This window comes from Amblyomma maculatum, chromosome 11 (assembly GCF_055883805.1).
Source record: "Amblyomma maculatum isolate TAMU_Amacu chromosome 11, ASM5588380v1, whole genome shotgun sequence".
NCBI lineage: Eukaryota > Metazoa > Arthropoda > Arachnida > Ixodida > Ixodidae > Amblyomma > Amblyomma maculatum.
Genome location: NC_139354.1, coordinates 26,817,657 through 26,844,512, shown reverse-complemented (window position 1 = coordinate 26,844,512; position 26,856 = coordinate 26,817,657). Strand labels below are relative to the sequence as shown.

At 49.4% G+C, this 26,856-nt stretch overlaps 2 protein-coding genes across 7 annotated transcripts in view; one reads left to right on the top strand and one right to left on the bottom strand.

The window, feature by feature from the left end:
• Nucleotides 1-7,710: 7,710 nt before the first annotated feature.
• LOC146173211 (uncharacterized) overlaps nt 7,711-26,856 on the bottom strand; it is a 36,825-nt gene continuing 17,679 nt past the window's right edge. For 2 of the 6 annotated variants that reach the window (XM_084584346.1, XM_084584347.1), the window contains exons 2-4: nt 22,353-22,452; nt 11,324-11,623; nt 7,711-9,149 (exon numbers count right to left, since the gene is read on the bottom strand). In XM_084584346.1, coding sequence (XP_084440472.1) covers nt 8,294-9,149; nt 11,324-11,616 — 1,149 coding nt within the window. In that variant the 5' untranslated portion in view covers nt 11,617-11,623; nt 22,353-22,452 and the 3' untranslated portion in view covers nt 7,711-8,293. Of the gene's footprint in view, nt 9,150-11,323; nt 11,624-22,352; nt 22,453-25,001; nt 25,338-26,856 lie in introns of those variants that run through there. The other 4 variants (XM_084584345.1, XM_084584344.1, XM_084584348.1 and 1 more) reach the window with 4 other exon arrangements.
• LOC146173212 (uncharacterized) lies at nt 19,904-22,035 on the top strand. The gene has a single exon (XM_084584242.1). The coding sequence runs from the start codon at nt 21,283-21,285 to the stop codon at nt 22,033-22,035; it is 753 nt and encodes a 250-aa protein (XP_084440368.1). The 5' UTR covers nt 19,904-21,282.

Here is a 26,856-nt window from a genome sequence, read left to right as displayed (position 1 = left end):
GAAGCCTTTCTTATTTGCCTCAGTCTACATTCAGAGGTTTACGACTCAGCCTAACCTTTTCATGTACTGCTGTTATCTATAGTCTTTTTACGTTGTCTGCCATGACTCGCAAGGTGCAGTTAGCTCTAGAGGGGGGCCGACAGAGGTTTAGCAAGTCGCTTTGCCCTTTCATCGCCTTATCCTTCTCCACAAGTCTATAACGCTGCGCACCTCATAAAACCGCAGGCTATTTTGCTTTGAAGCACGTGATGTGGCCGCTGTAGTCCTGGCTGTTATTGGCCTGTGTTTACGATTAAATAGAATTATTGCAGAACGACGCGAAGTAAAATGCATCTGTTTAAACAGATGCATTTTACTTCGCGTCGTTCTGCAATATTTCTGTCATCACATTCTGTCATCACATTCTCAGGACTAAGTTTATTGACGTAAATTTTTGCCACATTGTCCCTAGAGACTGCTTACATAGCAAGCAAGGTAGAAGAAGGAAAAAAAAAAAAACTCTGCTTGAATGATCTCACGAGTGGCGTCGTTGAGGACAAACTGCGAATTTGGTCGTGTGTACTTTTTCAAACATCCATAATGTTTGGATCGTCTTTGCATTTCTCATAATACGGGGACCCCTACGGCGAGAGCGCAAAAATATATTTAATACACAGAAAACTGGTTGGAGGCGCACTCACGCTCGCCGCCAAAGTGGTAACGATGCGAACAAGCTGAGCATGCGCACTGGAAGGTGTGCGCCTGCATCTATCGTCAACATGATATGCGCATGCGCGGTATAACCTGCCAGCACATTTTGAACCGGTTGGGCCAGTGCCTCCTTGAGTACTGTGTTTGTTGCTTCGGCAGTCTATCTGGCCGCTTGTACCTTTTCTGTTCCCTTCCACAAATGGTTTGAGACCGCAGCGCTGTCTCACGTCCACGGCGCCGAAATACCCTGTTAAAAGACGATCCTACCAACTTTTAGGAATTTGTATAGATTTTTGGGGACATTTTCAGCCGACAGAGGTCTTTTCAACCATCATGAAAAGCTATCTGCAGACGAAGGCTAGTTCTGTCAAAAAGGCGGCTAGGAATTGAGGCTCTCGTTCAACCATTCTTCACTTCGTTTTCCGCCCTCCTGCACTTCAAACAATATACGTATCCGGATTATTGCGATTTACTAGCAATAATGCTAAAAAGTAAAACTGAGGGGGAGAGGGGGCGTTAGTCTCGCACTACTACACAGTCCCTCCCTGTACAAAAGGAGGCACTAGTCAAGTTTGAGAAGGGACAGAGGAATAGAGGCTCGCATGTAGAGAGCAGCGATGGCCAATAAAGGCGGGGAGCGCGCAAGGCTTGTGGAGAGCATTGGCCGTGTGTAGACTCTGCGCGAAGGTCACTGGATGTCATCCGAATCCTCGGTTCACATCTTGCGAGCCATGCAGGCAAGGAAGACTGTAAACACTGTGTGTTGACACTTATAATATCTCTCATTAACCACCTTTCAGCGTAATTATGACATAGCTGTTTGCTGTGTGATTTTTGTCCGTGCTCTTTGCACCTGAGACTCCGTTCTAGTCGACTTGTGTGTGTCTTTGGTATTCCACTGCACCGGGCATGGTAATTGCTCCTCACATCACCGAAAAAAAAAAAAGAAGGATTATTCATCGAAGAGTTCGACTGTCTGTGCGACCTCTGTACTAAGTTATTTTTTGCTGTGTTTTATATCCTTGCTTACTAAGCAATTTTGCCAAGCTGGACGCATGTTTAGAGCAAAGTTTCTTGCTATTGAAATTTTTTCGTCAAAACTTGATTGGGACAGCTTTTCAGGTTCAGACTGAATCGATTTCCAGAAGCCTTTCATTTTGGCCAAAGTTCGATTCCCTCCTCTTACTGCAACATCTTTGTGCCAGATATTGAGTTATTTTGCTGCTACTTGTTTGTTGAGCAGCCCGAAGACGAATAACACTTGATTGTCTTCAGGAAGTCGAAGAGGTCGTTATGCTGCTTGACCTTTGCGTGCAGTGCACTCGCGAATCTTTTAGTTGGTTGCTGGTTGTACCTTTGTGCGTCTCTGCATTGCGACATTATTTCCTGCGCAGTTCGTTGGTTCACCATGTGAACATACGGGAGCTTTGCTTTGAACTTTGAACGGACAGAATAAGGTAAACTCAGCTTAACGGCAGGGAGATTAACATTGCTCATGGCACCGATTCTAGAAGGTCTGCCATCGTAGTGTGTCGCTATTCCTCTGGAGCCGCCGGCCGTCATCCGACGGGGATTCGGAAAAACGGTTTCGGCCATGTGCAGTGTTTAGTGACACGCCGCCTGTTATGTTTCTGTTAACCCATAACTTCCTCAGCGCATCGGAAATGTGTGTCAGCACTCGCGTTATTGCCGCTCAGGGTCGCTGCTGCTGTGGTGCGTGTTACCGTCGAGAACTGCAGTGTTGAAAATTACCCTCGTCTCTAACTATAAATGGTTATATGAGCCATTGCGTAGTGACACTCGTGTTGATAAAGAGCAAGTAGTTTATTTCGGAAATGGTTCGCGAAGGAACCGGCCCGGGCTGTCATTGTACTATTTTGCAAGACTTAGGAGCAGGTGCAATCGACAGGCGTCGCAGTTGTCACGGCGCTACAGGGCGGAAAAGGAGCGTTACTTTTTTTTTCCCCTGTGATGAGAATGAGACGCCCATTAATCGAGCGTCGCGATGCTTGCACAATCGTCGACAGTCTTAACTGGGGAGTGGGTGAAGATCCTGCGTGCGTGTTCCGTATCGCTTTATATATAGCCGTCAGACCTCACCCTTCATGTCAAGGAGTCCGCTGTCGTGGCGGCAACGTTCTTTCTAGACGAACGTCGTGTGTAGTAGAAGCCCCGACGCAATTAATTATTAACGGCGTGTTTCGGAGCGGTTGTACAGCGCTTGTATTTGCTTACGAGACGGTGTGTCTGTGCCGACGAGGGATAAAGAAGCGAGATGCCAGTCGAAGCTCTTTACTTTCCACCTTTTTATGCTTTTTGCAAAGACCTGCACAGACATATCCGACTATGGTACCTGAAAAGCAGTTTACATGACTGTACTTAACACGTTGTTGTTATCCGTGGTCCAACAGCCTCGAAGACTACATTGATTACCCGTAGAAAGTGTGTGGGTTATACAGCAGGTATTACGGAACATGGCCTCTCTTAGCGAGTCGGCGCGTACTTTTTTGCGCGTGTCCAGCACAACCGCGGATTGACGGGGAAACGAAAGCGGTGTTGTTTGCTTCGTGAGTGGAAATTGTTTGTTACATAGACGGTGTTGTGTTGTACCCCTTCAGCGTAACGGTGGCGCTTTCTTTCGCACGTTGGAGTCATAATTTTTTTTTTGTCATAGTATGTTAACGTGGTCGCTCTACACTGACTGGTGTACATATCTCGTGAGCGTAGCTGACCACTTCATTCCTTGTTTGCGAGTTGGTGCGGTGACTCCCGGAGCTCGCCAACCCTTGTCTGCATGTCCCGAGAACGTGCCGAGCGGTGAGCCAGTGAGGAGGACTTACGCTTTTAAATCCAACATTGCTTCAGCATCAATAAAATGGTTTAGATTGATAAATCTCGTTAAATGAGTACTACTTAGTGTGCTTTAGTGATTAAAATCTTCCCCGCGGTCTACAAAACAATTCGGTAGTCATTGATAAAGCAGTATGTTTGTAATTAATGGAGAGGAACATTGATTTTATTTTTTCTTAAGCGAGCACTTACTAATCGATCGATGGAATCATGTGATGCTAAGAGAGAAAGCAGATCCTTGGTTTCAATGGTATTACAGTGTATTGCATTTCCTGCTTCAGATCGTACGTATTATCGCATATGCTTTTGATTTACGGATTGTGGTCCTTTTCTAGCAGTAACAAAAAGTGTAATCATGCATTTACGCAAACTTTTGATAGATTTTACCAAACTATATTCTTGTATCAGTAACCTGAGGAAGCATGGAAGGTTTTTTTTACTCATTCTCGCTACTATTAGTTAAATTCAGGTAAATAGAAGATAAATGAAAAAGCATTCATGTTTCAAATTTTCATTTTACAAAAATCTTATCTAGGGACGTGCTTTTTTTTTGTTTACTCTTGCATATGAACACTTCCATTTAAACTTTGATGGGTATAGTACTAAGAATTGCACACTTAAAACGGAGGACAGATCAAATGTGTCCTGTGCCTGCTGCTGGGGCCGGTATTGTTGTCAGCATCCAGATAGGGGTTCGCAAGCTTCAAGGGTTACGCCAGGCTGTAGGCCGGACATATTGCCACTTGTCTCGGCTTTTCGCATTCACATTTTTTTTTTTTGTGGTTTGTAAGTGTCCGTCGAGTGCATTGTTTTAGTGACGTCAGTACATCTCATTAAAGATTTGTTCTTAAAGATGTGAGCGGTGTGTGTGCTTTTTTTGTCTTGAATGCATGAACTGACATTGTAGCGACATCGTTAGGTTTTTTTTTTTTTTTTCATATGAAAACAACACAGTAAGTATGGAGTTCTTTAACGAGCGTAGCATCATGATACGTAGGATACTAGTTTAAACCTCTGCTAAGCATCTTTGCCTAGTTGGCACTATACTAGGGGACAAATGATGCAACTTGTTGATTTGCCTTTCCTCTGTCTGGTCTACAGAACGGATGCACAGGGTCGTACACAGTTAGTGCGAACAAGCATGCTCCCTTCGAAGCGCCATTACGTCCGATACGGCCGCAGATCTAACCAAAGCGGTAGAGGTTCAAAGCGACCCGAATGTGGGGCTCCGTATAGTCGCTGACTTTGATTCAATGCATGGTCTAATCGTAGACAATGACGCTCTGAAGGAAGCGCACTTTTTCGCACTAAGCGTGGACGACCCTGTACATCAAAGCGAGACTGTCACCTTTGCATTGCTTATAGGGTACTTCACAACTATAATACACAAACGTGAGAAGACTTGATAGTTTAGGGGACAGAGGTGTGTGCTGTGGGGAAATTCCCTGTACGCGCATTTTATTTTTGGGTCCCGGCTGTAATGTATTTTTGTCCATTAAAAGAATACGGTTCCTTTTGTCACAACAGATTTTTATCACAATTTGGGACATGACCTTTAGAGACGATCAGAAGTTCCTGTAGAAAGAACAGAACTTCATGTTTCGTTGAAGTTCTGAATTAAAGTACTTTATTACTTTTGAAAATATCTTAGGAAAAGCTATGAAATCCGTCTTATGGTAACAGAACGAGTACATGCTTTGTAAAGTAATGCCGCTTAAGTGGAAAGCCCTATTCTGACGCAATCGCTGGTTTCTGGGAAGCCACACAAAAATACGGAGGCACGATTACGCTCCCCACCTTTCAGTGTATGACGCGACAGCGCGAATCTCTCCCACCCACGGTTTCCCTTGCGGCTCTCGATAGAGCGCACATCTACAGTCTTGGTCAAAAGTCCTGAAGCCAAAGAATTTACGTCTCAGCCGCAAATGAAGTCGTCACGCCATCATTAAAGGCCAAAGCCCATTTAAAATACTACGGTAATGATTTCTTATCAGAGCAGAAAACTGTCACATAGAATTTCACTGTGTTTCAGTCTTTAATGGCGCCGTGACGACTTCGTTTGCGGCTGAGACGAAAATCCTTTGGCTTCAGGACTTTTGACCAAGACTACATTCATAATTGTAAAACAGCGCAAACAACGGTAGACAAGAACGAGAAAGACACGGGACGAGGTGTCTTTCTCGCAGGTGTCTTTCTCGCAGGTGTCTTTCTCGCAGGTGTCTTTCTCGTTCTTGTCTTCCGTTGTTTGCGCTGTTTTACAATTATGAACGTCTACCAACTCGCCCAATTGAACTTTCTGCAAGACTGCATTGTTACTCGATTAATCATCGTCATCATCATCGTCATCATCAGCTGAACTATACATACTGCAGGGCGAAGGCCTTTTCCATTTTACTCGAATTAACCCGGTCCCGTGGAAGCTGCACCCACTTGACCCCTGCGAACTTCTTAACCTCATGCACCCCCCTAATTAATCACTGATCCCTAAATTTTTACCTCCATTATCCCACACACATCAGTAATTAACAGATAGTCGTAAGTTACCACAACTCCACCGGGGTGGCGCAGTTGTTACGGCGCTCGACTACTGTTCCCAAGGATGCGGGATCGAATCCCGGCCTCGGCGGCCGCTTTTCGATGGAGGCGAAAAGCAAGGCGCCCGTGTGCTGTGCGTTGTCAGTGCACGTTAAAGAACCCCAGGTGGTCGAAATTTCCGGAGTCCTCCTCTACGGCGTCTCTCATAGCCTGAGTCGCTTTGGGACGTAAAACTCCACAAACCAACCAACCTAAGTTACCACATTTGTTAAAGACCATTCAATGCGAGCCAATAACGCTGTAATTATCACGCCCTTTAAGGCTGAGCTTATGTTTATCTCAAAATGTTTCGACAACTTCGTTTGAAAACAAACAATAGAAAAAAGCATTTTGTACTTACCCTAGCACCAGAATTGGCACGTGAAACCACGCTCGTTTGTTGCACAGCGACCATCATCAAAATTGAGTATGCAAACGTGATACTTGCAGAAGGGAACCTGCAGAGGCGTTCTTCAGGAGCAAGAAAAGATATGATTGTAAAAAAACGAGCCTTCTGCAGTTTTGTGTAGAAATAGAGGCAGGCTTCTGTAGGTATCGCCTGAATCACGAGTTTCTGGCGCTGAGATGCAAGTAAGATTCTGACAAATCACTGGCATACGCTCCTGTCATCCCTGTACTTTTTAGCGGTCAGCTCTTTGTTAACAGTATACGACCAACTATAGCCTAGCAACGTCTTTGTAACGACTCAGGTTTAAACGACACGCAGTGCTATTTGCATGGCGTTCGTGCTTAATCACTATAGCTACATGCATGGAGACAGCACTGAAGCAATGCCTGGCTCAAATGCGTTGTTGCGTAGGTTTGTTTTTCACCTGGGTGTCTAAAACAAATTAGGTCGTGGGGTCGAAGTTGTGCACTTTCTTAAAAAATCAAGCACTGAACGTAAGCCACATTATTTGTTTAACTGGAGGTAGTTAAACAGTGAGCATTCGATTAAACGTGGCCCACCGGCGTGCGCATATCACAAAACGTTTTCTCGATAAACAGGGAATAAAGTTGTCAATTTTCAGTAATCTCTCTGTAACTATCATTATTTTATTACTTACATAATTTGAAAAGAGGACAACCAAGTGCAGCAAACTACTGCAGTGAAGTATCAATGTTCTGCACGTAATTGAAAATGATGGGGACCAGTTGCCTGTTTAGACTGATTTGACTGATTAATCTTTCAAACCTATTTATTTTTCCGTAAAGTGTACCAGGAAAACGTTCAACCTTTAGTTATGCTCCAAAGCCCGAGCATTTTATTCGCTCTCCAGCTATGTTCCTACGGATAGGCGTAACAGCCCACGCACGAATGCCTATCACCCCTCCTCTGTTATGGGTTTCAGTATAGGTAAAGCACCCGTTAAGTAGCGTGCTAAATTCTACTAGATACTCCAGGCTAAAGCTGTGCATAAGCAATAGGCATTCAACACAGGCACTTGTCGCTAAGAAAAACCATGAGCCTTACCGGATATGTAGATCAGCGATCTCCCACATTGGATCTCTGCCCTCTTTCGTCGTTAATGTGCAACAGACCTCAAGTGAATAGTTCAAAGGTTTTTAAAATAAAAGAATATATTATTTATTCACTAAAACCGTTATAACGACAGGTGTGGCTGGTCGCACGCTGCATATGCAAGTATACCGCCGTCACAGTTCGCGCCGACAGCGATATTGGTCAGCTTTCGCCTTGAGCACTGCATATAATATCTTAACGAGAAATTCCGCTCGTACTCCATTGCTTTGAAGGTCTATGAAAAAGTCTCAAAACGACTTGACTGGCATGATTTCACTTCATCGCGCTTTCATTTTTATCACGGCAGGAAAACTACGAACTATTTACTTCGGTCACGCGGCCAGCATAGGTGCGTCACTTCGAACGAGCCTGGACGGATGGCCTTTTCCGTAGTGCTCCCGTAGACACCAAGACAAAGCACGTGTCACTGTCCCCATCACCAAGGAGCAGGGATAGGTAAATTGCATGTCATGCTGTCCAGCAGTGGAAAGCGCGTGCTATTGCCACTGTTCGCACACTAGGTCGCAGCATTTCTTTGCAAAAGCTGCGCTCTGTCTTCAGGTGCAAAGCGCGTACTGCACTGCGCTCCCACCTATAAATGCTCTCGTTTCTGATATCTTCGTGCACCTCACAACACTGTGTCCTTTGGTCTCTCATTCAGTTATATCTGTAGGCGTATCCGAGGTTCAAGCCCTTGCTGTGCAGTTCCTGCGCCTCAAGCTGCTTCTGCAGGTAGCTCCCCCACTTGGTGCCCCTTCGGATGGCCACCCTGAGGAGCCAGTTGAACAGGTTCCTGAAGGTGCGGTAACGTAGCAGCAGGTTGAAGGTGAGCCAAATGAGGCAGTAGCTCCACCAGTCGTACAAGCTGAGCGTGGCGTTGAACTGGAGCCCCACTTGGCGAGCCCAGTAGGCCATCATGCCCTCGTAGCTGAGAAAGATAACAAGCACCCGGACAGCGTTGATAATATCTCTGCTCATGACGGCGCCTTCAACGGAGGCGCTGACCAGACCCGGCTTGATCAGCTTTTCTTGCATATCGAGGCAGACGCGAAGCGTCTCCCGGTAGCTGCCCGCACACAAGTTGTACGAGTCGGCCATTCCAAGCTTGTAGCCGACGCACCTCCAGAAGTGGAGCACGCACTCTAGGTCACGCTCACTCACGAATAGTCCCAGATGACGAGGGTAGAGCACAACGAGCCCGATGAAGGCGAACTGTGTGACGGCCATGTCCAGCTGTGACAAGTATGCGGCGCCGGTGACCGGGCAGCGCCGATGTCCGAGCTGGGCACTCACATCACGGTGCATTTGGCGCACCTTGCCGATGCTGACGGCCGCCCCGTCATCAGCATTCCAGATGTCACCCTCGTACCAGCACTTGACGTGCCGCAGGGTATTCAGGTAGCGCCGGTACAGGGACGGTAGGTTCGAGGACCTACCCGTACTGGCCAGCGGCTCCAGGATAGATGGCTTCGTCACCACCATGGCGAGACCGACCAGGTGGGCGAAGAAGAAACTGCGGGAAAGGAAGGCAGGTAGAGCGGTTTTAGTGAAAGTTTCCTTATACTGAGCTGGCCAAAAGTGGCTCTTGTGACCTTCCCTCTAGCATAAGATTATTTCTAAAAAGGGTGGTCAGTTAGCATTACTCTCAGGATGTCTCGCGCATCAACTTAAAGGCACAAATTTTATGCAAAACGCCAGCCATAAACACGACTTCATTTCATCTGCTCGTAGAATATGCGAAGGTAGTCACGCAAAACCCTGGAACTCAGAACCCGGTGGGAAAGCTGAACTTCGACGTCACGCCAAAGCCCACGCTGGCTTGGAGGTTTATGATGCAGTGTTATGACGCAGGGACAGCTTTGGCCACATAGCATCATGACTGAAGTAGCTTTGGTTTACTCAAGGTGCGGTCAATGACCAGTTTCCTACCAAATTCATCCCAGAGAAGCCGAGCGCCATGCCGGGGAAAAAAGCTTGTACCTAATGGAAACCTGTGGGTATCCAGTGCTACTGGAAAAAAAATTCCGCAACTCCCTCATATAATGTGGATGCTCATACTGCTAGGCCGATCACCAGTGGCCCTTGCACTGAGATGAGTTTTGCTGGTTCGGCAATTAAGTGTGGATTGCACCCCTTCCCTTCGTGACTGCCTGATTGAACTGCTAAGCATTTTGTCTGTAAATGCTGGCATGTTCGAAAAAGTTTTGTGGGCGCCAGTTGTCTAAAAGAATTAACCAAATCCTATACTGAATGTTGGACGTCATCTCTGTTCACCTTTTAAATAATTTCCTGTGTTTCCTCCATCCTCCGCACCTTCTGTCCGTAAGATGCTAATATTTCCTTGACTGATACACGGAGTCAAGTTTCGGCGCATCTTCCTTGGTCTACAGCAATGATACGCCATAGGAGATGGTATGAAGACTTGGAAGGCTCTTGCGCCAGAGGGGCCCGTCGGAGAAGACGGCTTCGAAGGCCTTGGACTATTAGAAGTGGTGGGAGTAACTGAAGCTTTACGTAAAGATTTATAATATTTCAAACATATTAAGCAGACAGACAATCAAATGAAAGTGACAAACAGCGGAATCATTCCCCATCTCTTCGAAGACGCAGAGCATCTAAATGTAGCCCAGAGCAATGAACTGACCTGTCAAGCTGCATGTTTCAAAGTCTCGAGGTCGGCCTGACATTCGGTTATCATCAATTCATCAATTGGCAACAAACCTCAACGTGATTGGTTTTTTCCTTCATTCATGGCATCTAGACCGCTTCAGATTTAATACTAATAACCCAAGACCAAAATATGCATGCTCAAAAAACAACAAAAACTAGTTAAATAACTAGTAAAAGGCACAGCGGCTCCAGCAAAAGCGGCTGGCCCGCCAAATCGCATGTCTCGCCTGACAACTGCGGCAGTGTACACAAAACATCCTCGCACAAAAATAAAAAGGAAAGAGACTACAAAAACACAAAATTTCGTATTCGTCCCGTGTCGCACATACTCTGAAATACCACACACGTGCTCGTCTGATGCGATGTCTTCATCTGCCGATGCCAGCGGTACGGCGTCAGGTCGTCCGCGAGTATTTCGGCCCTTATGTACACGACAACTAATTTCTATCTTTCGGAACCCGTCGGCCGTCAGTAATACAGTACACATACCGTAATAGCTTTAGCTTCTGTCCAGCAAATTTATGCGCCTGTCTGCTGTCAGCCTGCGTTATACTATACGCTATAACCACTGTGGGGCGCCAAGCACATAGCGATAATTTGTCACACCCGTCCGAGCCTTACTCACTCCAAATGACGCTGTATCTGACAGATTTTATATAAGCCAAGTACTGCACATAAAGCTGCACTTTGCTGCTGTGAGCGAAAGGCTGCTGACAAGGCCCACAGAAGACTGCAGTTTCGGGCTATGCTATTTGTGATACCAACGCCAAATAAAAGAAGAGGCTAGATACGGGGTTGTTCCGTTTCTCTAGGCGATATTCACGCGTCATATATGCGACTAGCATGCATGATGACCAGCATTCGTCACCGCCTAGCCGAACGCCGGCGGTCGGAGGACTACAGATGTAGATACCTGCTAGGAAATAGCGTTCCGACGCTAGCCCAACTCCGCCGCAGCAGTCGAGTCGCGTGTTTGCAAGTGCGCCCGAGCAGAACGTATATACGTAATGTGCTCACCTAAACAGGTGTTCCCTAAAGACCTCCTTGGCCCTGGCGAACTTGCGCTCGTCGAACCACTGCGGCTTGGAGTCGGCGGCGTGGCCGCAGTCTCCGCTCTCGTGCTGGCCGCTCCACAGGTGGTCCATGCTGAGGCTGGCCGCACTCGGGGTGAACACCGAGTCGCGGTGGTCGCGCACTGGCTTCGCGCCAGTGTTGCGCTGCAGCCTACCTCGGAAGCGGCCTCCTCCTCCTTCAGGCGCCGCCGACGCCGGCGCAGCTGCAGCTCTCCCCAAGCCGCCGTAGTCTCGCATGGCTGCGCTGAGAACGAGAAAATACGCTGCGGTCGAAAGCTTACGTGCCAGCTCCGTCTTGCGAATTCGGTGCAGCGGCGCTGCCGCTGTGTTCCGGGTGCGATTAGAGTATCCGCATGGTTAGGTCTGCACCTGATATCCCGGAAGAACTAACTAACTAACTAACTAACTAACTAACTAACTAACTAACTAACTAACTAACTAACTAACTAACTAACTAACTAACTAACTAACTAACTAACTAACTAACTAACTAACTAACTAACTAACTAACTAACTAACTAACTAACTAACTAACTAACTAACTAACTAACTAACTAACTAACTAACTAACTAACTAACTAACTAACTAACTAACTAACTAACTAACTAACTAACTAACTAACTAACTAACTAACTAACTAACTAACTAACTAACTAACTAACTAACTAACTAACTAACTAACCGACGAACCAACTAACGAACTAACTAACGAACGAATGATGTAAAAATTGAATCAATTAATCAATGAATGAATGGAGCCAGATGAATTCGATCATTCTATTTTCATGCTGAGCTGTATAACGTTTAAGAATATTTCCTCGTCTATTCTGGGATACTTGTGGGATAAGGGGGGGGGGGGGGGGGGTATACCTCTCGATTCGTGCGATAGGCAAATACGAAGGAAGATATAGCGGTGCGTCTAGCTGGACATGAAACAACGAGAACCGAATAACCGTCGGGAGAGAGAGAAATAACATTTATTGGCACCCGTCAAAAAGTTGGCGAGGATCCGAGGCGCAGCTCTGTCCCAGCCTTGTCTTCCCCCTCAGCCGTCGAATTGGATCTCTTGGATCTCAGCAGCGGCCAGGACGAGACAGGAAAACTCAGAATCAATTTAGAAGCAGCTAGCCTAAGCCCCTAGTCAGTTGAACCAGCGACGCGAACATGTGCCGCTTAATTGTTATTCATCTCACTATCTCTCTGGTATGCCCTTTCTAGTAAAGCGAAACAAAACCCTGAAAATTTTTATATGCCTACATGCTCGGCATGGGTGCTGTAGAAAAATAAGCAAATAAATAACAAATTATCGCAGAAAGAACATCACGAAACAGCGTTTTGCGCATGTCTACACTATGCTGCTTTGGAAGATGAAATTCCGTTGTACGACATTAAAAACTGGACTGTCAAGCTTAGGAAAATGCCTGACGCAGGCGGACCGGCATTAACTATAGTGTCGTTCCTGTGGTGTCTGTCTTTATCGTGCCTTAAGCTTTGCTCGCTCAATCCACTCACTCACTCACTCACTCACTCACTCACTCACTCACTCACTCACTCACTCACTCACTCACTCACTCACTCACTCACTCACTCACTCACTCACTCACTCATTGACTGATACACTCACTCATTGACTCACTCACTCACTCATTCACGCACTCATTGACTGATACACTCACTCACTGACTCACTCACTCACTCATTCAGGCACTCATTGACTGATACACTCACTCACTGACTCACTCACTCAATCACGCACTCATTGTCTGATACACTAACTCATTGACTCACTCACTCACTCATTCACGCACTCATTGACTGACTGACTGATACACTCACTCATTCACTCACTCACTCACTCACCCACTCATTCACGCACTCATTGACTGATACACTCACTCATTCACGCACTCATTGACTGACTGACTGGTACACTCACTCATTCACTCACTCACTCACTCACTCACTCACTCACTCACTCACTCACTCACTCACTCACTCACTCACTCACTCACTCACTCACTCACTCACTCACTCACTCACTCACTCACTCACTCACTCACTCACTCACTCACTCACTCACTCACTCACTACTGCACCAATGTGCGAAAGATGAACAGAGCTGCTGATATTAGCGGGTTGTGTTGGCTGCTAACGCAATCTGAAATTCTCATACACGCTCAAGTATGTACGCCACCTCATCTATACATGACAACTGTTGTAGATGCTGCGCATTATTTCCATTTACTGTACATGCGTTATTATGAAGAGCTTGATACACTATTGACAAACCTATAAGGCGACTTAACGTTCCGGTGGACGCTGTCACACGCCTCGTATACCTAAAGCGTCTGATCAGTGTCAGAGAACGGTCTTTAGAGGGTACCGGCAGTGTCGAACAGTGGTACAGAAACGTAAACTCTGGTCAGTGACACGGGTGGACCAACTGCCAAGGTTCCCCCAAGCTAATCCAACCTATACGTTAACACCATCGCCACCACCACCTGCGCTGCATGGTACTCATGGGGCGATGAAAACAGCTTCCTTCAAGACCTCCAAGGACGCGGAACTATTGGTTGGTCATTTGGTCGAAACAACAGGTGTATAGATGTATACTCTGCCGTCACTACATACATCTATGCGACAAAACTGGCAGTGCCAAGGACTGTCGTTATTGTGTTTACGTAATAGCTCGCTGCCTACGCACCATCCTGCGTTTCTTTCTCTTCCGAGTTTTCCTATGAGTTTCCTTTCCTCGTGCCCTTAACGCTGTCCTCTGTGTGCCCCGGCGCAAGGGGAAGTGATTGAAGCTTGCTCAAATCAATTACTCAAGATGAGCGGTCGTCGACAGGCGACCGTATGGCAAATCGCAGCTTGTATATCAACACCACAGATGTCACCGAAACATTGCTGCTTTCGAGGTATTTATGTGCGGCTTTTCAAGTTGCACTGAATTCTTGGACGTCCGTTTCCTTGTCCGCTTAAATGGGAAACGAACGGCACGTTGATAACATGGCATACAATCTTCATTTTTAGTTATTCACCCTTGCCTTAGGTTCCCCCGGCGGATAATAGTTGCGTGTGAGTGAGTGAATAGTCTTTAATAATCAATACAGTATTTCGCATAGCAGTTGTTGTTTCTTGTTGATCGATACGATCGTGTACAAGTAGCTCTATCCTGTGGCCCAGATTTTAAGCCCGATAATCAGTTTCTTTTCGCTATTCTGTTCTGTGTGCTTTTTCTTGAAATATCTCAAGTTCATTCATGAGTGCAGTGGTGCAGGCACATTCCCAAAAATTGCAAACAATCAAGTTTGTAAGCGTATATATATACTGCCATTACAGCATATGCCTGAAACGCAGTCGGCAACTGCCGGACTGCCTGATTTTGTGTCAGACCTGATCTCTATGTGCATGTGTGTATTATGCGTGCGCTCTCTGTATGTATGTGCACATCTTCTACTGTTTGTATTTGTGTCTCCTCCAGTTGCCAGTGCTATAAGAAGCCAAGCAAAACCATGAGCCAAACCATTCAGTCTTGAGTAAGGCAGGGCTGTTGACGAAATATCGACTAAAAAATAAAAAAGGACTGGAAGCAGTATGAAGCGTTTGTTTCACTTGTGCATAATTATATCAACCAAATACGTCTCTTTTCTTATGCTATAAACACACACACACACACACACACACACACACACACACACACACACACACACACACACACACACACACACACACACACACACACACACACACACACACACACACACACACACACACACACACACACACACACACACACACACACACACACACACACACACACACACACACACACACACACACACACACACACACACACACACACACACACACACACACACACACACACACACACACACACGCACACGCACGCACACGCACACGCACGCACGCACGCACGCACATGCATACATACATACATACATACATACATACATACATACATACATACATACATACATACATACATACATACATACATACATACATACATACATACATACATACATACATACATACATACATACATACATACATACATATATTATATCGACATTTTTGCGCATGTGAAACTGCACAACAACCAATCAATATATCCGTAGATCCTATCTCGAACTATTGCACCTTTGTGTTATTGTCGAAAGTGCACCAATTGGGTCTATATGGCAGCCTTAACTAATAGTTACAAGCGCAATAAAAACATTAGGAGCAAGATTTTGCAGCACATTGGCAGATAGGGCAATCCTCTTCGACATATCCACAACGATATATTGAGGTATTTCCCAGTGGTCTCAGACTTAGTGTCAAACACAGTGTCTTAAGTATTTGTTACAAGACTCTCTACTCGGTAAGAGAAGAGGGCCCTTTAAAGGTGTGGGGGCCCACGCTACATATCTCTAGCGCCCGTGGCGCGCCGCGCTTCCAACGGCCGCACCACCTTCCCAAGGCTCCTTGCGCGCTGCCGGTTTCCCTCTCCCCGCTCGTTCGGGGATAACCGGTCCCGCGCGAGGGGTCTATAAAGGAAGGCTCGTGCCGCCGTCTGGCCTTCTTGGTTCCTGGCTCGTCACTCCCGCTTCTCCCCTGGCTCTCTCCACGAGCACGACCCGCAGCCACCCGGACGACGACCCCGGACGGCCTCGACGACCCCCGCGCGTAACGTGAGATAAAGAATGTTTGTTACACGGCCCACTGTGTGTTTTGTCGTGCGCATGCCTGTGGCAGAGGAATCGCCCACAACTGGCACCCAACTGGGGCTGAATTAGCACCCATGTGGACGATTTTTCTGCCAACGTGGCAGCGCACCGCAACACGACGGGCCGGTCCTTTGTGTGTTAGGTACGACGCCATTTTGAGTTTAGGGCTAGCGTGTGTGCATATGAGGCGGAGTGTAGTATAGTAGTGTTTGTACAGTGTTTTATTTTGTTTTCGGTTATGTGCGTGTTTGTTAGTGTCGGGCGGTTTGTGTTTTAATTTTTTTTTGTGCATATGTTAGTTTTATGAAGTGTTTAGCCTTTGTGACTAGCCTCTTGATGCGGGCTAGGTGGTAGTCGTGCGCGTTTAGGCTCCCGACCGGCCTTAGTTGTTGAGTGAAATGCCTCCGAGAAAAGACGTGCCAGATAGGGCCGCCGCTTCGGACGCCAGTGCGTCCGGAAGTGAGGTAAAGGACGCGGTAGAGTCTGTGCAGGTTACCGATGCGGCCGCCTTGATGAGGCAGATGAACGAGGTGTTGTCGGTGTTCGCCCTTCAGCTCGGTTCGGTGGCTAGCGCCAACCAAGCCACAGCTGCGGCGGCAGTCTCGCGTCCGCGGATAAATGTAGAGGTTCCCTCCTTTTCCGGTTACACGGACGTAAAGTCAGTCCACGAGTTCCTGCAAGAACTCGAGGATTATCAGACGGCACTGGGTTCCCCAGACGACGTGGTGCTAGCGCAGGTAATCCCCGTGGCACTTGTTGAGAGCGCGGCGCGGTGGAGACGCTGCCAGCCGGCCTTCCAGTCGATGGCAGACTTCACAGATCGCTTCCGTGCCGAGTTCTTGCCGCCCGATTACGAACGCCGGATGCTTGAGGAGCTAGCGTTGCGCACACAGCACCCAGAGGAGAGTCTCCTCGAATATGTACGCGCAATGCAGGAGCTCTACAAGAGGGCAGATCCCACGGCAACCGATCTTGAACAGGTCGCGCGCGTGATGAGGCAATGCCATCCGCGCTTCAAGCCGTATTTGCGGGGACGTGGTTTTGCAAACCTCGAGGCCCTAGCACAGGAAGCGAAGGTAGTACAGGCGGATTTACTCGCTGAATTGCGCTACCAGCCACCCCCCAGGCCAGCCGAATCGCTAGAGCCGCGATGCGCCTGGGCCGGAGGCCAGGACTCCGCGCCGCGCGCCAGGGGCGCAGACGTAATGACGATTGGGCAGGAAAGGCCAGCGGAAGGCTCCGATATTCCTCGCGCTCTTGACCCGTACGCGTTCGAGCAGCGGCGTCGAGCTGGGCTCGCCAGCGACGTCCGCACAGGCGCGGAGAGAGGGGAAAGACGTCCCCAACCGCTTCGTGGAACGCGGCATCCCCCGACCGCGCGGCAGGTGAACGATCGGCTTTGCTGGAATTGCAACCAGCCGGGCCACGTGGCACGAGAGTGTCAAGCAAGGCGTACGCAGGGAAACGCGGACCGCCGGCGGCCATAATTGGTGACACCAGCCTGTCGCCGTCGGCGGGAGAATTTCGTGGTAACCACGGCGGACAATGGGAAATGTACTCCCACGCCGCGTCACCGGGCGACCGCCCCGGGGGCGCAGAGGCTTTTGTCCCCCTTGCCTGTAGAGCGCAAGGAATGTTGTCGCGCTCGAGCCCTTTTATGCTAGTGCGGTTAGTTGGTCAAAGCTACTCGGCACTCGTTGACACGGGCTCAACTCTGTCATTGGTCGGTGATGATGTTTTCGAGGCCTGCCGTAGATGTAACATCCGTGTAAGGCCAGCAGAAACCCCTTTGAGCTTAGCAGCAGGGACAACAAAAGCAGAGGGAGCGGTGCGTCTGGTCCTGCGTTTTGACGGCAGGAAGCGGAGGCATCGTTTCGTCTATCTGCCCGGCTTAGCCATACCAGTTATTCTGGGAAGAGATTTTCTTTCGAGTGAAGGCATTGTGCTTGACATGGGGGAGAACGGCTATCGCTACAGCCCCTTCACCCCTCTCATTCCCTTTGTTAGCGCGCCCAAACAGGAATGCGTCGCTGAGCGAGCGAGCGTTCACGCTTTTGTGGCAGAGGGCTCCCCCGCGACACTAAATGGTAGCCCATTAGAAGCAATTATCGCGTCCTTCTCAGGAACCGGTAGTCAGCGCCGAAGGCTTGTGGAAACTTTACTCCCGTTTTCGGATTGCTTCACAGAGAAACCCGGCAGAACCGACTTGCTTCAGCACGAGATCGAAACGGGTGATGCGCGTCCTTTCAGATGTAACCCGCGGCCGTTAAGCGCGCATAAGAGACAGCTTCTCGACAGCGCCCTTGACGAGATGATAGATACCGGCGCGGTGAGACCCTCACAAAGTCCCTGGGCGTCCCCAGTGGTTCTAGCGCCAAAGAAAGATGGTTCGGTCAGGCTGTGTGTTGATTATCGAAAGCTCAACTCACTGACGCCTACGGTTGCGTACCCTTTCCAGTCGATCGAGGCTGTGATGTACGCGTTAGGGAACGCAAGGTTCTTCACAGTCCTGGAGGCAAGCAGAGGGTACCTGCAGATTGAGGTGGCGGAAGGTGACATTCAGAAAACCGCATTCACCTGTCACCGCGGGCTCTTCGAATTTACTCGACTCCCGTTTGGTTTGTCTAATGCACCGAGCACGTTCATGCGATTGATGGACATCGTGCTGGGCGATGCAAGGTTCAACTACGCGATGGCGTACCTCGACGACGTCGTGATATTCTCACAGTCGTTCGAAGAGCATCTCATTCACTTGAATTCCGTTCTTGAAAGAATGAGACGTGCGGGTATAACGATCAACCCAAAGAAAGTGCAGTTGGCATCGAAGAGAGTGAACCTCTTGGGATTTGTGGTTGATGATGGCACTTTGAGACCGAACGATGACAAACTGCAGGCAATTTTGAACTACCCCTGCCCGACGGACGTGAAAAGCTTGCAGAGGTTTTTGGGAATGGTTGCCTTCTACAGACAATTCATCCCTAGTTGTTCAGAGCTCGCTAGGCCGTTGAACCAGCTGTTGCGAAAAGGCTCGAAGTGGGTCTGGGGCAAGGAACAGAACGACGCTTTTGTTGCCTTGGCTCGCGCGATAGCGAACACCGCTAGTTTGCGCCTCCCCGACCTGAACAAGCCGTTTGTCTTGCAGACAGATGCTAGTGATGCCGGTGTAGGAGCTGTTTTGTTGCAGGAACACGAGGGCAAGCTGCGCCCTGTCGCGTTCGCTAGCCGCACGCTCACATCAGCGGAGCGGAATTACTCCGTGACCGAAAAGGAATGCCTGGCGATAATGTTCGCATTGTCAAAGTTCGACATGTACCTAGACGGAGCGGTTTTCACCGTGCAGACAGATCACCAGGCACTTTCGTGGTTAAAGAGGCTGAAAAACCCCGCAGGCAGACTCGCGAGATGGGCGCTGACGTTGCAACGTTACGCGTACGCCATTGAGTACCGCCGGGGCAGCATGAATAAGGTGGCCGATGCGTTATCGCGCGCACCGTTGAAGGCTGGCAGAAGCGCAGAAGAGGCGCAGACCAGCATTACTGGAAGCGGCGTCGCCGCTAGTGGAGAGGAGGAGAGGGCGGACGCGAGTGTCGCGCCCTGCGTAGTTAAAGAGAGAAAGGAGGTGGACAGAGTTGCCGCGCTGTGCTGCGAGAGAGAGAAGGCGCAGCAGCTGGTGGCGGCGACTACTCGCCTGCCAAGAAGCGAGGCAGAGAGAAATCTGTCATGGGGAGTAGCGGTCAGTAGGGAAGAGCTAATTGAGGCCCAGAAAGCAGAGGGTCTATGCCAGCGGGTGCTGAAAGAGCTAGCGAGTAGTGCAGCTTGCACCGGGAACGCTGAGGGCAAGTACGACGCGTATCTGCTGGGCGATGACGGCTTACTGCTCCGCTACATCCCCCAACTTGACGAGGAAGAGGCGATTGCATCCCCCTTCCGAGTCGTGGTCCCGAGGAAGTTGCGGAAACGATTCCTCCAGTACTTCCATGACTCAGCGCTGGCAGGCCATGGCAGCGGCAGTAAGACTTATGACAAGTTATGCCGTGTCGCGACCTGGCCAGGTATGAGAAAGGATGTGCTGGGTTACGCCCGTACATGTCCTGTTTGCCAGGTAGCCAAGCCTCGGGCGGGGAAACCCGCTGGCATGATGAAGCCGGTAGTTAGCAACTATCCGTGGCAAGTGGTCGCGTGCGATATCATGGGACCCCTCCCTCGCTCCGCGCGCGGACACCAATATATCCTGGTAATAACGGACCACTATTCCAAGTGGGTTGAGGTTTTCCCCCTTAGGAAGCTGGTGTCAGAACGGATTTGGGAGAAACTGTTGGAGACATTCACTCGTTTCGGTTTCCCTTCCGACTTGATTACAGACAATGCTTCGTATTTCACAAGCAAAGTCTTTGTTGATTCCTGTCGGGCGCTTCAAATCCGCCACAGGAAAACGAGTCCCTACCACGCTCAGAGCAACATAACCGAGAGAGTGAATCGGAATGTTAAGAGTATGCTGGTTGCGACGACCGAGCAGCACAGAGATTGGGACGCACGGCTGTCCGAACTGGCTTTCGCCACTAGAACAACCGTGAACAGGTCGGTGGGTATGACACCTGCTTACTTGAATTTTGGGAAAGAGATCGCTTTTCCGCTAGAGAACGCCCTACTTGACGCGGCGGGGCCCGCGCCCCCTCCGCTTACGCAGTACGCGGCAAAGCTTCGCGAGCGCCTTGAGGCAGCGCAGCGCGCGGCTCGTGAAAACCTCGATGTCGCGCGCATGGAGCAAGCGGATCAGTACAACAAAGGTCGTCGTCACGTCGTTTTCAACACGGGCGACTTGGTACTGAAAAGAACGCACCCGCTTAGTAACGCAGCGCGTGGTTTCGCCGCGTCGCTAGCGCACAAGTGGGTTGGACCGTTCGAAGTTACGGCACGGACTACGCCCCTCACCTACCAGCTGCGGTTGTTGGCGAGCGGTGAAACCGCTGGTCCGGTGCACGTCGCAGACTTGAAAGCTTACCACCTTCGCAAGGACGATAACTGCGAAACGGTGGAAGCTCAAGGCGATTCAGCGATCTCTCCCCCGGGAAGGCGAGCACGTAGTGGCACGGTTTGCAACCGACGCTACAACCTGAGGACCAGGTAAAACCCGTGCTTCTCGTCTAACCCCTCTCTGCCCCTCACAGCATGCCACCCAGGCGGTATCCCGGCGCCCGGATCGAGGGCACCCACCAGGTGCACAAGCAACAGAGGCTGCGCCAGCGGCCTGGAACGAGTGGGCGCGGTGCCCATCGTCACCGGCCTACCGGCCCGGAGAAGCACTGGAGAAGCCCCCCCAGTGATTTGGGACACGGAAAGCGTTCGGGGGGCCCACCCCCAGGCCTGGAGCCGCAATCCAAGCGGCACAGGACTGTGCGGCACACCGCCACCTGGACCACGGTCGCCGACGGGGCGGCGGTCTCCTACTGCGCGGGGTCCAGGTGGCGAGACCAGGCCCGGCCTCTCCGCGGAGAGGCCGCGCAGTCGGTGCCAATGCCGTTCCGGGGCCTTACCTTAGAGGACCGGGACAACGAGCCCCCGGCCCACTATACAGAAGAGGAGCGCGCAGGCCTGTGCGGTCTCTGCGGCACCTTGCTTGTGTGCCGCGCCGTCCACGAGGCCGGGGCGCTGCATAGGAGCCGTGCAGAGGCGGCGGAGCGGCTGCACCGGGCAGTGGTCGCAGCGACCGCTTTGGCAGCCGGACGGCCCGTCCAGAGGGGCAGCCCGGAGGAGGCAGCCTTACGCCTCCTTCAATCGAGCCGGCCTGAGCTGTTGTCTCCGGCGGCGGAGGCCATCATCGCCCAGGCGCGGGCAGGGTCCCCAGCGCCCCCTTCGGTCTCCACGGTACAAATAAGAAGGTTAAACTACCCATATCAATTTGCTGATAACAGTATCGTATAATATTGTACACTTCCTTCGTCATTAAAAATGATGTCTCCCGTTTTCCCGAAGTTTGAAGAGCGGCCAGAATTGAGCTTATTTTTCATTTTTTTTTGCATGTAGAAAACAAGCTGAATTTTGACAGCTCTTGAACCTCTAAATGCTCACGCACCTGTTTAAAGCAGCACAGACACTACCTGGTTTAAAAATAGGCACGTTATGGACACGATATTGGCAAGATTCGCTCTGCAGCTTGAGATGCAAGCTGCCGCCAAGAAAGAGGCCTCGATCAATACAAAAAATAAATGTACCAGCGTGACTGACACCTGGGAGCTTACCTTCCTCGCTCAAGGAGGCTGAAAGTCTTCTGTCCAGTCAAGATGTCCTCCTTGCCACGCCAGGGGGAGGCAAACCAGGGGCACTTGCCATGACTGGGATCTGCAGAAGCGTTCAGCACCGGGAAAGATTTTGTAATTTCTTACGTTGCGAGCTCCGGGGTTTATTATCATTTTTGTTCACATTTAGAAAACAAGGCTGAATTATGACGGCTCTTTAAACGTCGGGAAGAGGGGAGAAATGTTAGAAATAACTCAGGTAACGCGATGTAGTTACCCCTTTCATGTACTTAGAGAGAGCTCTGTAAACCATGACAGGTCGTTGCCTCTCACTCGGGTTGCGATATTTGCAATAAGCAAGGTACTTCTTGAGCTATTTTATTATTTGCTCGCTCATATTCCTCATTGCGTGGCAATGGAGTTTTAATGTACGGTAAACGCCCAATAGCTCAGTAATATAAACATGAGGAAAAGCTAAAGTGAGGGATGTCCTGGTTAAACTCGAGCATTATCTTTAAGCTTCAGTAAGGACGTGTCTGACAGCAAGACGCGGTATGACCATTAGCCCAAGATCGGATACTTTCTGGGCTACTCGAAGATGTCGGCCAAATTTATCGGAGTTCTTTGATGAATTGTCATAAGTGCGTGTTGGTTCTACTTATTACTTCTCGCTACATTTTTACAAGCTGCAGACATTCACTACTGCTCTTAGCGACTACATGGTAGCGTACAGTTAAAAATTAAACGGGTAAGCAAAAGGGCCGAAGTTATAGTTTAAACCAAATTTTAGCAACCACAGGACGTTTCTGCTGCTGATGCATTTTTTTTTCTTTTCGACACAAATTTGATTCATTGACAGTTACCTGCAACGCCACGAAGGTGGTTTTAAGGGTTTGCTTCCGCTAAAATGTAAGAAAAAAATGCATAGAGAGTAAATAACCGAGAAAAAAGAAAATACTTCACACCTGCTACTTCTACTTAGGTATTGTAGATGTGAAGCAACCATTACGCGCCCGTCTGTTGCAAATGCCACTTATAGCCTTCTAGACAGAGGAAGGTGTGACGTGCGTTAACAAAACTAAGGTCGCGTGTCTGAAGATTAAAAAGGTGACAATGTCGGCGCCTGCCATCGCTATTCTATTTTAATGCACACTGCACCCTCGTCTGTATTTTTGTCCTTTTGTATCCCGTGTTTTGCGTAAACATTTTTTTGGTCAATTTCATAAGCTCTCCGACTCCCTTCCAAGTGTGACAAGTTCGATTGGCGCGCTTTGATGCACGGAAACGTGTGACGAGATAAGGACAAGGGAGGCAACTCAACAACAACAACAAAATTAGTTTTGGTTTAACTCTGGTTAACCCTAGTTGAATTGCGATAGCAAGGGCGGAGGCTTCTTTTGCCTGCTACATTGTTCCCCTATCACGCCCTAGCAGTGTAAGTTCTACATTAGAGGGGACACTTAAATACTCATCTTCTAAGAGTATGACGCGAGAGCGTAAGTTACGAGTCTTCTTCTTCTTGTGCTCTTCCTCCTCCTCGGCCGTTCAAGGTTAGACGTGGCCACCGCCGGGATCCCGCGAAGGCTCTAAACCTGGCGCAGTATTGCTATCGCAATAATAACTACAAATTGTGATGGCGCAAGGCTATTGTGCGGTGTCATTATAAGCTGCAGACGCGGCACAGTTTCCCGACCAGACAGCTTTTGTGGATGCAGCGTACATACCGGGAAAGCATGCCTACTCGGTAGCAGTAGTCGACGGACACGGACGTACGCGCAACTCACTCACACTTTACACCAAGAAGCCAGAAGTAGCTGAACAAGCAGCGATAGCACTAGCTCTAAAAGAATCGAACTTCACAACTGTATACAGCGACTCTAGAGCAGCCACTCGAGCTTTCGCCAAGGGCGGGATAGACAAGACGACGCTACGGATCTTAGGCAGAAGTAACATCACCGATCACTCCATCGTATGGTTCCCGGCACACATGGGCAGCTTAGGGGGCGGCCTGCGGAATCTCAATGAGATCGCACACGAGGCGGCGCGAGGACTCATCGACCGCGTCCCTCCAGTTTCCCCTGCTACTCCACATATCGAGTACAGAGATCAATTATTCACGTTCAACGAGCTCACTAAGCACTTTTATCTAGGTAGACGAGCATTTCCCCTCCCGGATAAGAAATTAACCCGCAGCCAGTCAGTCACGCTACGCTTGCTCCAAACGAACTCATACCCCAACCCCTGGCGCATGAAGCACATCGACCCAGACTACGACGGACAACATGTGTGTGTGTGAACGGTTCAGTGACCGTGTAGACTTAAACCATATGCTGGGTGGTTGTGCATCGAGCGACGCCTACGCCAAGAACAAGGAACATTGGGATAAAGAGTTAAAAATCGCTTCACTACAGGATCAGCTTCGGGCTGTCCTGGAGGCCCGCGCGGCGGCGGAGAGGTTCGGGCTCTCTGTGCCGACGGGGGAGCTGCCCTCTACACCTGGCGCCTAGCCAAGTGTCCTTCAGGACCCCTACTGTGGGAAATAGTTTTACCAAACCATAGGCGCAACCGGTGACTAATCAGTGCAACAAGGCACTATCATGCAAGAATCTAAGACATGAAAATTCACGTATACGGCTCTAAATAATTACAAACCCCGAGAGAAGATCTGGCAGAATTGAGCGCCATACCCATCCGTCTTCTGTAGCACACTGTTCCGAAGCTCGTTCTCCTGGACTGCTTTTCCCGTAGGGCTGAACGAAGGGCACATACATCGACGCTCGAATGCCCTATCGCAAAACACACACGCTTGTACAAGTACCCGTTGACCGCCATAGCTGGTTCTGTCCTTGCCCTCCCGTGGGTTGGTTCAGCCGAGCAGAACGTTTCAAGCACAGATCACAGGCACATCACTTGAAAGCAGGCAATAGATGAAGTGATCGCGAGACTGCTGGTGTAAACGGACATCTTTTAAGACGCCTCTTCATCCTTGCTTCTCGACGGAGGTTGGTCGCAGAGATTGCATTGGCGTCCTTGAGACCGACTTGTGGAGCGGTGACACTAATTTCGCAATGCCATTCCACGGGCCTTTGGCTGATCTGAGCAGCATGTGTTCGCGCTATTACCGTTCGGTGTCGACTTCAGCGTAGGGCCATAAAGAAAGTGTCTCCAAAGATAGGTGGTGTCAGGAAATGATCGATCGGTGACGTAAGAATCAGTTCGCTGCGGCAAGCAACGGTTTCTTGGTGCGAGGTCGCTCTAGCTGCAGAAAACTTGATTGCCGCTCGTTCTTTAACACTTTCTAACACCGAAGGGAACGTCTAAGTCTTCGTAGAGACCATTCAGTACCGCTGCAAGGTGGCCATAGAAACTGACGCTGCCGTCGACCTCTACCAGTCGATGATATGGACTCCAGACTGACTCCTCTTACGCCCATAATGATACAAGCCTACCCAAAGTTTCTGTCGAAAGGGCATCCTTATCCTGAAACCGAACACAGGGCACTTAAAAATGCAGCAGTTATTAACGGTCCTTCCTTACAGTCATTCCATGCTGCTTCCGACACTAATAGTCAGGCGTGTGGGCAGATTAAGTGAAATCTAATGGCTGTGCCGCACTGACAGTTCTGATACGGATGGAATTTGTATCTCATTTTATGTCACATTACCCAGCGGTTAAACTGTATCCTCTTCAACAGCAGGCTGTGATGATGTCTTGGAGTCTCAAGGTACCCGCACTCATCCGTATAGAAGATGCGAGTCGTTCGATCCATCGCAACACGCATCGCAAGTCAGGGCATCGATTGCAGCAACCGCACTGGCAAAGAGAACCTTTTGGAAGACGTCAGCCAGCAGAGCTTCTCCTGTCTTCAAGTGTCATCAGCGGCTTCAGCACACGCTCTTAAAATGCGGCACAGCTGCCGGCCTCTATAGGCAGAACAGACTACGGCGGACAACGGCCTGTGCAACGCCTAGCGAGATCCGGCAATGCAACACGCACTAGGGATGTGAGGGAGAGGGTACGCGTTCTCTTCGCTTCCGTGTTTTTCCCGCTCCATCTTACGGTGGTCCGTGTGACCTCTTGTCTGCGGCCACCGCACGCGCAGGTCTATTGTCGGATGCGAAACGCATGGTGTCCCCCGTGCCGCTCCAGTTGTGCACTGACTGGAATAAGGCCGTCCGGTCCTCTCCTCAGCAGCCCCGCCGGTGCTTCCGTTAACCGCAGGACCACAGTGCTATGTTCCCTTGTGGTGGCCGGCATCCTTCCCCGGGTGCATTTCGGTCACTCGCAATTGTGTGCCTGCGCCCATATCCGTTTTTTTTGTTCATTTGGTCGCGGACCTTGAACGAAAGCGAACGTGCCTTTCGATCAACGCTCAGTGGTTTTGTTTACTGGCCTAGATCTCCCTTTACTGTGAAGTGGAATATTTTTAGCAAAACCTCCCCACCTTGGTACTTACTAGTTTCTTTCCCCTATTGGGTGGAATGGATTACCGCTCTAACAGCACAAG